We start from the raw sequence: 12,537 nt of genomic DNA, 5'->3' as shown, positions 1-12,537 counted from the left end.
TTATTTCATACATTTCCACAAGACTGTAACACAACCGCTAGCCAGATGAGTGACTCTTTTAGGGCGATACCAGAATCAGTGGTTGGAAATGAACTGCTGCAGCCTAACGTATTCTTCAATAACTTGCATGTTCTATCAGATTATAGGAAGTTCCTGCCTCATTAACTATCTGCTAGTGAGCCCAAACAAAATACTACCATACTGAAAACACAGGACACCAAAAGCAAAAAAAATAAATAAAAGGGAACACAAAAAGGAAATTGTGATTGATTGAAAGAAAAGTAATCAACTCACAAAGCACATACACAAATAATGCAAAACACTGGGGAAAAAAAGATGGCACCAGGCTATCTAAACGTTATGAAAACCTGATCATTCATTTCTGTAATAGATTTTAAAGAAAACAGTACCATAGTGATGTCAGTTACCTGTACCTGTACACATGTACGATAACTTTAGGTTAACCATAAACAAAGTCACTACACATACACTTTATCTGTGCAATAATGTCATACTGGTACAGCCATTATGGAGATCTAGAAAGAACTGTTATTAAAAAATACTGTAAGGAAAAATACAAAAAATTGATAGATTGATAAATGATGATTTTGTGAAGCCATTAGCAAGTGACTGTCTTAAACTGAGTAAATAGTGTGAAAAGGGAAAGAAGAAGCTTTCATTAAGGAGCAAACAGAAGCAGGATCATCTAAACTGCTTAGGGTCGACACAGAGGAGATCTAGCCAGTTAGCATGAAGTTCACAATAGTATGCACTCAAGGGGGGTCACATCAGTTACTGAAAGCAAACCTTCGCATACTTTTTAAACACACAAATATGTAACATTGGATAATTTTCCTCAATCAATAAATGAAGGAGTGTAATGTTTTTATGTAATTTGTTTAATTGGGCTCTTTTAATCTAGTTTTAGAACTTATGTAAACTCGATTCTACTCTTAATACATTGACCAAGAATCCTGTCTTAAATTTAAAAATCTGACCCATTGTAAAAGAGCTTTTTGGTTTTGGGCTACTTTTGTTTTACTGGAAGAATAAATGTAGCAATATTTTTAGCAAAAAATGCATTCATTTTGCATTCTTTGATTGTACGACTCGGTGACTTGAAAGTAGGCTGTGTGTCATGAGTAACAAGAAATTTCTTTTCTATGGACATTTTGATACTGTTTGCTGTTGTCCAGCATTGGTCACTGCCCTCTGTTCATTAAAGTATATATTTTGTTAGTTCCCTTCTGCATTAAACATGAAATTAAAAAAATATATATATTTGCTATCATCACTACAAACCATATGCGGTAAGTAAAATTTAAAAAAAAATCATTTTTGAGAGGAGTAGTCCTTTATCGCAGGAATGCAGGAAATTCTAGAACCACTGTGTACAGATCACAGTAGAACAGCAAATAATAGTAATATAAAAAGATAAACTATAAATACTAGAACTGAAAAAATACTAACATAAAAAATAAGGTATACATATATAACTGTGAAAACAGCAAAACTAGAAAAACATGCATAGAAGTAATCAATAAAAATCCAAATGTTGTAACGTGGATCAGTATAGTATATAGAACCTCAACTGAGTAAATGCTGGAGGTAAATGCTGACATTGTCCACCTTGATGGGTCTTTTTTTTTTAGTTCTGAGAAGAATTAAGAGTCAGCCATTCATAGTTTATAAGCAATGAATAGACAGTGTTGCCACCAGGGGTGCACCCGCTCCCCAAACCCGACACAGACTGATGGCAGGCACAAGTTCAAGCACAACGCACATTTTTTTATTTGGCCAGGGGAAACTCTTCCCAATTGTTTCCCACCTAAACAGCACAGCACATGTGCATAGTCAAATAAACAGCACACAGGACTTCTTTCTCATTCTGTTCTCCACCTCCACTCCTTCTGGCAAGTTTTGTCCTCAACCTCATAATGCTGACTCCTGGACCAGTGGCAGTGGGCTCCTTTTATCCTGTACGTGCTCATTAGCAAGGTCCGGAAGCACTTCCGAGTAAGGTGGAAGCGCGACAAAGTAGGGCTTCAGAGTCCCTACAACACCCTCTAGTCATCCTCCACAGAACCCAAAAGACCTGTAGTGAACTCCAACTCCCATGGAGCCCTGTGGGAATCCAGGACACCACTGTAACCCTGGTGGGATGCCATCTAGCGCTCCAAAAGAGATAATGCCCTGTGAATGCTCTCTCCCCTGGTCCTTCCATTACCAAGGGGTCCCGTCCAGGTAAGGGTACCGGCCGTCCTCCACAACGGCTTATGCGTTTTGCGGCCCTGTCCCTTTGTCAGGGAGTATATTGTAACTAATTTAAAATACTGTAGTAGTATACACATTGTTAATAAATACATATAAAGTTTGTGAACTAAGTAGGGTAATGAGTTACATACCTATCATTAAATACATAAAATGTAAATCAATTACTGTGCATACCTATCATTAAAGCAAAAAAAAAAATTTTTTAAATTTAAAAATTGATTCTAAAAAAATGGGATCAAACCAAAAATGGGGTCAGACTAATGAAGAAAGTGGTAGCTTACCTATTGGGTTGACACTGATAAGCGACAGAGGATTTTACAACACCCAACGTGCACATAAAACTTTATTGCAAAGGTTTAACACCACAAGAATTAAACATAAGAAAAAATGTAAAGAAAAAAATTTGGATGTGAGCGTCAGTAGGCTTTAGCCCTAGGAACCAAGTTGCTGATCTGATGCTGATGCTGATCTTTCTGCTGATCTTTCTGATCATAAAATTGGTCATTATGATAGCTATTGACAAGAATAATCCATAATTAATTGCAGAATTATGGTATTTGCCATTATTCTCGAGATATTATCAAAAATTCATTTGAAGGTTCCCCTAGAGTCCCTCTATCTCTTACACGATTCGTCTCAAAAACTAATCAGCACATTGTCATTTCATAACAGGCTTAAATTTCGAGTTTAGTATTTTTCCATCCAGCCGTTTTAGCTCTAGACCATCCTCAAGGAACTGTGACACACATACGTACACACACCCATCATTGAGATATCGATGTTTTCGGTACCAGGAGACCCTAAAACATCAAGATCCGTTGAAAACTGGAGATTACAATTTTTGACAAATTTTGTCTATAAAATTACCAATGATCAACAGGTTTGCCTGTACTTCTGCACATTGTCCGACTGTAAGGAAAGAAGTATTGTCCTGAAAGTATCAGAGAGACTGATGAGCCATGTCTTTCAAATCAACATTCCAGCAGAAACAGTAGTGTAAAATAAATAAAGAAGCCAGCCTTACCAGTAGTTTCTTCCTCCAACACAGTTGTTCAGCCATTTGCAGTGATGGTCAAAGTCAGAGATGCACTTATTGCAGCTGCTGCAGTGTTTTGCCTTTTGCCCACTGAAAAAAATTGAGCAGCAGACATTAAATCTGAGCAGAACAACTGGAAATGTTAGTTGCTTTCTTTAAGGACATTCAAATATCTTTTTGTATTGTTTCACTTCTTGTGAAAGGACAATAATTCAATACCAGCAAAGGCAGGTCAATATGATAGAGCTTCACGCAGAGCAGCATTTAAAGTTGGAAGGATACAATCAACCAAAAGCAACTATAGGTGAAACTGCATAATCATGGAGCATAATGTTCAAGTACTAACCGACCAAAATCAATTAAAGGCAATTTTTAAATTATGGGATGAGTCAGCTTCATTGATAACAGCTGGTGCATTAATACCTCAGTGGATCAGAAGACCATAATCAGGTTTGAGTGCCTAAAAAGAGCCCACAAAGGACTAATGCGCACACAGTCATGTCATAGGTTCAGTGGAATCATCCTCAACCATGTACAGTAATCATTAATGTAATCCCCCAACTAATGTAATACTCACTAATGTAATCCCCCAACAACACATGTAACCCCCCAAACATAATCAGAAGTGTCCAGTCCTGATGGCATGAAACGGTGAAAGATTCTGTCTGATCTCCAATGGTGTGAGATTATCCTTTCCTGTTATGGTTCAAAAGGACTCATCCTTTTTAAAAGAGACTCCTCACGATCCCGAGTCATCACCTTCATTCTATTTTATACCATTTCATTTCTGCTTCCTAAGAGGGTCTCCCACAGTATGCTCCACTTTGGAACTGGTTTCCTTAAGGCGGCATAGTTCTTCATATCGATTGCCTCTCAGTGAAATGAAATTAACACAATGGAGTATTTTAGTGTGCTCTTCAAACATCATCTTCTGCAGTGTTTTCCTGGACAAATACAAGTCTGTCATTGATGAAAAGAATCATATCTGCTCCTTAGAATGCTACATGCTGGTAGATCCTGAGATTAAGCAATAGCTCATCACACCACCTAAATCTCTTCATGTTAGTGCCTGTATTTTTTGTCCATTTATCCATACACATTATCAATATTTGATATCTATATTGTCTAAAGTCTAACATGAACTACTGGAATAAAGACCATATGTAACATGACATGACTGGCTTTAGAAGCCATGACAGCAGAAAGTGGTGGGATAAGTTCAAGATTTGAGTGTCCAGGCACTGCTGCTATGTCTTCATTCTCTTTTATTATTACAGCAAAAGCCAGCAGTGTGGAGTTTAAGCCTGTGGGTATGGTGCTGCCATCATTGCTAAGGCTGAACAAGTTTCAGTTACCATGACAAAATGATTTGAAAATTATTGATAGAACACTCAATGGACAAGCTCTTTTAAAAGTGTAATAAACAATATGTATACCACATATAAAATGTATGTGCACACACATACACACCAGCCTGTGACCCACTGGATTAAGCAAATTTAGGAACCTTGTTTTCAAAACACACACACACATATATATACAAACATACAAACATACATATACAGTATATATATATATATATATATATATATATATATATATATATATATATATATATATATATATATTGTGGGAGATGGCCTGCTGTTCATCCCGGCCAATACCCCCATGCCGCTAGATGGAGCCCTCCCTGTAGCATGGAAGTGCCCCGAAGACCAGCAGGGAATTATGGACAATGGAGTTTTTATTTCCAACCCTGCTGGACACAGTGGGTCCCACCAGAGGACGCTGCAGGGAGGCTCAAGGACTTATACGTGCCCTATAACCCGGAAGTACGTCATGATCACATGGCCAGAAGGAACGACGTGCTTCCAGGTTGAAGAAAAGGACTTTTTATCTGACCCGGAAGTGATGAGGAATCATGGACTGTAGGATGGGAAACACTTCTGGGTCAGGGAATATAAAAGGACTGTGGGAAAGCCCAGACGCTGAGCTGAGCTGGGAGGAAGGGTGGCGAAGTGTCTGGGAGAGGAGGAGTGATTATTGTTATTGATTATAGTGTATTTGTATGTGTAGTGTGGAGTGGAGGGTGCTTTGTGCACAGTTTTATTATAAAATAAATAATAATTATAGTTTTACCTGGTTTTTGGAGTGGTATCTGAGGGTTCAAGGGAGCTCTAGCACCCCCTACTGCTACAATATATATATATATATTTTGGTTCACATTAGCTTAAATCCCCACATTTCAGTCACATAGAGAACCTTTGAGATGAGGTAGAACAGAAGAGTCACATCATAAATGTGTAGGCCAAGAAATGTGCAAGTAAGTATGGATCTAGTAACTTATAACTTCTTGAATTCATGCCTAAGACAGCATACAATATATAAAGTTTATTAGGTTTATACACCGTATGTCTTTCCGCATATATACACAAATACAGACAAATATCCATCTTCACCTCTCTCTCTCTCTACATATATACAGTGTATGTATATATATATATATATATATATATATATATATATATATGGTGGGACATGGCCGGCCGTTTATCCAGACCAATACCCCCAGGCCGCCAGGTGGAGCCCTGCCTGCAACATAGAGGTGCTCCGAGTTCCAGCAGGGCATCATGGACAGTGGAGGTTTTCATCACAGCCCTGCTGGATACCATGGGGGCCTCCAGGGGACACTGCAGGAAGGCCCAGAGACTTTGGTTTCACCTATAACTCAGAAGTACGTCTTAGTCAAGGCGACAGAGGGAATGACGTACTTCCAGGATGAAGAAGAGGAGTTTTCACCTAACCCGGAAGTGCTGAATAATCACATGGACTGAAGGATCAGAAGCTCTTCCGGGTCATGAAGTATATAAAGGACTGTGGGAGATCCCAGGGTTGAGTCGGGAGGAAGGGTGGCAACACGTCTGGGAGTGGAGGATTGTTTATTGATTAGTGTGATTTGTATTGGTTTATGAGTACAGTGGAGTGGAGGGTGCTTTGTGCACATTATTGTCCAAATAAAAATAATTATTGGACTTTTATCTGGTGTCTGGCGTCTGAGCAGAGGGTTCAAGGAAGCGATAGTGCCCACTATCTGTCACAATATATATATATATATATACACTAGGGGGCTTTGCCCCCTGCTCACTTCGCTTGCCAACCCCTGTGTTTGGTTAATCGGATATGCAATTTTAAATTTTTTTTTCCTTGGAATTGTTTAAATTTCATTATTTGCACTTTTACTTTAAAGCTTCATTAAAAACAATATTTTTTGGAGACACATTGTGACAACGCAACGTATAACTGCCCGTGAGTGAATATTGCTTCTGTTTCTGTAATAAATAATCACAGTTTTTCTGATGTTTGTCCCTGTGATTTATTGATTGTCATAGCAAAACCTATTCTCACTGTAAACTGTAAACATTTTAATACGAATGGCATATCACGATCTCCTTTGGTGTGTAATGTTATTCGCAGAATATATACATTACCTTTCTTTTTGCCTGTTAAAATTTGCATCGTTTCTCCGTGATCATCAATATACACCTGACCAAATTGTGTATTCTTTGAAATTTAACTTGTCGTTGCTTAAACTGTTCCGGGACCACAGATTCTCATAGCGTATGGTCCATTATTGTGTTAATCCACGTTTTGTGCATTGAATGATGCGAATGCAAAAAGACTTTGTTGTCTACTCTTTATTTCTAACCTCTATTTGTCCTGCTATTTTTTCAATTACACCTGGTTCTGATGATTAATCACCTTTTGTTTGCGGTAATGCAATCTTTTCTATCTTTTCTTTGATACTGTAGCGACTGACATGATAAAGTGTCACAAAAGTTTTATTTGAACAATCGCTGACTTCCTTACCCCAAACACAACTTTCTAGCACCCTCTCCAACGCCCCTCCTTATCGCATCAATCAATACCCCGCTATCAGTCTTCCGTGCTGTACTCCACCCTCCCTCAATCAGACTGAACAGTCACTTAAAACCAAAAAGCCCTCAACCTGGCTGGGACGCTACAATACTTTCGAATTTTACTGCTTTCATATTCTGTACCTTTGTCTACATGTGTATCGCACCATCATTTGTTTGCACCTTTCAAATTCCACTGCTTTCATAATCTCTTATCTGTCTTTTTTTCTCTTCAACACCTTTGGGTCTCTATTCTCCGTATTGTCCTTACACGCTTTATATGTGCTGAGAGCACATGATCTGAGTGTACTACGTGCTTTTACAAGACTGAATTTTTTTTGATTGGTGTGCTCTTATATAATATCTTTTGTAAGTAGAGCGTGTCTTGCAAGAATCTCATGTTCCACGTCCCCGCGAGACGGCCCTGGGACAATCTCTTGGCACCAAGTCTCATGTTTACGGTCCCCGCAAGACGCACCGAGGCAAGTCTCTTTTGTCTCGCAGGTCTTTTAAATGTCTTCCAAGAACTTCTGAGAAGATCACGTATCGTAGCCTTGCTTTTGCTTTCCAGGATTTTTTTTATAATAGATATACAGTACTGTGCAAAAGTTTTAGGCAGGTGTGAAAAAATGCTGTAAACAAAGAATGCTTTCAGAAATATAAATAATGATTGTTTATTGTTATCAATTTACAAAATGCAAAGTGAGCGAACAAAAGAAAAATCTAAATCAAATCAATATTTGGTGTTACTACCTTTTGCCTTCAAACCAGCATCAATTCTTATAGGTACACTTGCACAATGTCAGGGATTTTGTAGGATTATAGTCAGGCGTATGATCAACCAATTATACCAAACAGGTGCTAATGATCATCAATGTCACACGTAGGTTGAAACACAGTCATTAACTGAAACAGAAACAGCTGTGTAGGAGACTTAAAACTGGGTGAGGAACAGCCAAACTCTGCTACCAAGGTGAGGTTGTGGAAGACAGTTTCATGTCACGGCAAGATTTAGCACAGCAACAAGACACAAGGTAGTTATACTGCATCAGCAAGGTCTCTCCCAGACAAAGATTTCAAAGCAGACTGGGGTTTCAAGATGTGCTGTTCAAGCTCTTTTGAAAAAGCAACATTGAGGATCGTAGACGCAGTGTTCAGCCAAGGAAACTTAGTGCAGCAGATGAAAGACACATCAAGCTTATTACCCTTCGAAATCGGAAGATGTCCAGCAGTGCCATCAGCTCAGAACTGGCAGAAACCAGTAGGACCCAGGTACACCCATCTACTGTCCATAGAAGTCTGGCCAGAAGTGGTCTTCATGGAAGAGTTGCAGCCAAAAAGCCATACCTCTGACGTGGAAACAAGGCCAAGCGACTCAAGTATACATGAAAACATAGGAACTGGGGTGCAGAAAAATGGCAGCAGGTGCTCTGGACTGAGGAGTCAAAATTTGAAATATTTGGCAGTAGCAGAAGGCAGTTTGTTCGTTGAAGGGCTGGAGAGCGGTACAATAATGAGTGACTGCAGGCAACAGTGAAGCATGGTGGAGGTTCCTTGAACATTTGGGGCTGCATTTCTGCAAATGGAGTTGGAGATCTGGTCAGGATTAATGGTGTTCTCAATGCTGAGAAATACAGGCAGATACTTATCCATCATGCAATACCATCAGGGAGGCGTATGATTGGCCCCAAATTTATGCTGCAGCAGGACAACGACCCCAAACATACAGCCAAAGTCATTAAGAACTATCTTCAGCGTAAAGAAGAACAAGAAGTCCTGGAAGTGATGGTATGGCCCCCATAGAGCCCTGATCTCAACATCATCGAGTGTGTCTGGGATTACATGAAGAGACAGAAGGATGTGAGGAAGCCTACATCCACAGAAGATCTGTGGTTAGGTCTCCAAGACGTTTGGAACAACCTACCAGCCGAGTTCCTTCAAAAACTATGTGTAAGTGTACCTATTAGAATTGATGCTGTTTTGAAGGCAAAAGGTGGTCACACCAAATATTGATTTGATTTAGATTTCTCTTTTGTTCATTCACTGCATTTTGTTGATTAATGAGAATAAATGATTAACACTTCCATTTTTGAAAGCATTCTTTGTTTACAGCATTTTTTCACACCTGCCTAAAACTTTTGCACAGTACTGTATATTATATATATATATATACACAATATAAAGACTACATAGTGGGAATACCTGGCCAGGACGCTTATGATTCCCATCCTGACTGGTATGCCTGAAAGGTTACAAGAATTGGCAAAAGACGATGGCAGGGAGCAGTTCATCCCAAACTTTACGAGGTGGCAGTGTTCTTCATTTGCAGTCCCAGTTTGGACACCTGCAGGACTGAATAAGAGCTGGAGTCTGGAGATGCAGTCCTGCATGGGTCCCTGGTGAATGACAGAGAGCACTGGCAGGGGAGGACCTCCCTGGCTTTCTCATGACCCGGAAGTGCTTCCAACTGGCTTCGTCACATCATGTAAGCACTCCTGGGTCCTCCATAAAAGAGACCGCACTGCCTTGTCTGGGCAAGTAGGAGCTGGAAGTGGAAATGCACAACACTCGACTGGAGGAGTAGCAATGCAATGGAGAGAGAGAGAGAGAAAGAAGAAGAAACACTGTTTCATTTTTATACAAGGTATGTGTGAAATAAAACCCCTTTTATCTGAACCCAGGACTGTGTATATATGTTCATGCTTGGGATTTGGGGCTCTATGGCACTCCGTAGCCTTCACTATATATGGATTAATAAAAACTATTCACAGATGTGTGTGTATATATATATATATATATATATATATATATATATATATATATATATATATATATATATAGGGCATCTAGAAAGTATTCACAGCGCATCACTTTTTCCACATTTTTTTATGTTACAGCCTTATTCCAAAATGGACTCAATTCATTTTTTCCTCAGAATTCTACACACAACACCTCATAATGACAACCTGAAAAAATTTTACTTGAGGTTTTTGCAAATTTATTAAAAATAAAAAAATTGAGAAAGCACGTGTACATAAGTATTCACAGCCTTTGCCATGAAGCTCAAAATTGAGCTCAGGTGCATCCTGTTTCCCCTGATCATCCTTGAGATGTTTCTGCAGCTTAATTGGAGTCCACTGTGGTAAATTCAGTTGGTTGGACATGATTTGGAAAGGCACACACCTGTCTATATAAGGTCCCACAGTTGATAGTTCATGTCAGAGCACAAACCAAGCATGAAGTCAAAGGAATTGTCTGTAGACCTCCGAGACAGGATTGTCTTGAGGCACAAATCTGGGGAAGGTTACAGAAAAATTTCTGCTGCTTTGAAGGTCCCAATGAGCACAGTGGCCTCCATCATCCGTAAGTGGAAGAAGTTTGAAATCACCAGGACTCTTCCTAGAGCTGGACGGCCATCTAAACTGAGTGATCGGGGGAGAAAGGCCTTAGTCAGGGAGGTGACCAAGAACCCGATGGTCACTCTGTCAGAGCTCCAGAGGTCCTCTGTGGAGAGAGGAGAACCTTCCAGAAGGACAACCATCTCTGCAGCAATCCACCAATCAGGCCTGTATGGTAGAGTGGCCAGACGGAAGCCACTCCTTAGTAAAAGGCACATGGCAGCCCGCATGAAGTTTGCCAAAAGGCACCTGAAGGACTCTCAGGCCATGAGAAAGAAAATTCTCTGGTCTGATGAGACAAAGATTGAACTCTTTGGTGTGAATGCCAGGCGTCATGTTTGGAGGAAACCTGGCACTATCCCTACAGTGAAGCATGGTGGTGGCAGCATCATGCTGTGGGGATGTTTTTCAGCAGCAGGGACTGGGAGACTAGTCAGGATAAAGGGAAAGATGACTGCAGTAATGTACAGAGACATCCTGGATGAAAACCTGCTCCAGAGTGCTCTTGACCTCAGACTGGGGCGACGGTTCATCTTTTAGCAGGACAACAACCCTAAGCACACAGCCAAGATATCAAAGGAGTGGCTTCAGGACAACTCTGTGAATGTCCTTGAGTGGCCCAGCCAGAGCCCAGACTTGAATCCGATTGATCATCTCTGGAGAGATCTTAAAATGGCTGTGCACCGACGCTTCCCATCCAACCTGATGGAGCTTGAGAGGTGCTGCAAAGAGGAATGGGCGAAACTGGCCAAGGATAGGTGCGCCAAGCTTGTGGCATCATATTCAAAAAGACTTGAGGCTGTAATTGCTGCCAAAGGTGCATCGACAAAGTATTGAGCAAAGGCTGTGAATACTTATGTACATGGGATTTCTCAGTTTTTTTATTTTTAATAAATTTGCAAAAACCTCAAGTAAACTTTTTTCATAGGGGGGGAGAGGGAGAGAGACATGCATGCAGAGTGTTTCTTCCCAAGGTAAAGAACAGAACTACTTACACATCAACTTCACACAAGTAGCAGTGCAGATTCTGAATTGCGTGTGGATGCTTGGTCCGGTCTAAAGCTGGCAAAGGGCTGTTGTAGTTGTGCTTGGCACGTACGTTGAAGTCGGCTGGATCAACAGAGACTGCCACCAAATGTGCCACGAGATGTACAATAAAGGCTGTTCCAAAGATCTAGAGAAACTTTAGTCAAGGAGCCTTGCTGAATTTGAGTAAGAAGCCCTCTGACGACTTGTGGCAGGAAACATAAGCCACACTTGCATACACAATACCAACTTCTATTCATTTTTTGAATTCACCTTATAAGTGTCACACAATGTTGAAGCTTATATAGAGGCAATGGTTGCAGACTGGAGGTTAAACTTGGATGCAACATCAGATATACTGAATTACACAACATCTCTCACACTGGGTCAATTTATTGTATGCAATAAAACTAATAGCAAACGCCATGTCTACCGTGGAATGAAATGAATAAGAACATGCAAATTTCACATTGGTACAATCCTGTTATGTTACAAAAGTTTTGTACACTTCTTTTTTATTAACAATTCATTCCCATTACTTTTTTGAGATGCTGAATCTGATGTTTTGCATTTATTTGTATTCTATAAATTGTTTTCAGTTATTTTGAAAATATTTTACATCTCTTCATCTGCATTATGTTTTTCACTAGGCACTGCAGTTTTGTGTCGCAGTGATCATGGCACGATATTGATTACTACAGTGCGCACTTCTGGAAGTTTCTTGGTTGTCACCAGTGTGTTGCTATAAGATTCACCATTTCGAACACGTCACTCTCTGAGTTTGCGAATATTTCAAGAAAAATTTACCTTTGTGCCTGACTTTTGTTTTCATTTCTTGACTTCTAGACTTGGGCATTGACATTTGAGATAACTGGTTTTTGGTTTTTAC

The 12,537-nt window shown here is 39.9% G+C and overlaps 1 protein-coding gene across 3 annotated transcripts in view; it reads right to left on the bottom strand.

Moving 5' to 3' along the window:
• zdhhc11 (zinc finger DHHC-type containing 11) overlaps positions 1-12,537 on the bottom strand; it is an 85,766-nt gene that overhangs the window by 26,959 nt on the left and 46,270 nt on the right. For all 3 annotated transcript variants that reach the window (XM_028817345.2, XM_028817343.2, XM_028817344.2), the window contains exons 3-4: positions 11,618-11,796; positions 3,299-3,400 (exon numbers count right to left, since the gene is read on the bottom strand). In XM_028817345.2, coding sequence (XP_028673178.1) covers positions 3,299-3,400; positions 11,618-11,796 — 281 coding nt within the window. The remainder of the gene's footprint in view (positions 1-3,298; positions 3,401-11,617; positions 11,797-12,537) is intronic.

Source organism: Erpetoichthys calabaricus, chromosome 13 (assembly GCF_900747795.2).
Source record: "Erpetoichthys calabaricus chromosome 13, fErpCal1.3, whole genome shotgun sequence".
NCBI classification, from domain to species: domain Eukaryota; kingdom Metazoa; phylum Chordata; class Cladistia; order Polypteriformes; family Polypteridae; genus Erpetoichthys; species Erpetoichthys calabaricus.
Note: the sequence above shows the minus strand (reverse complement) of the source record. Positions and strands in the feature narration are given on the sequence as shown.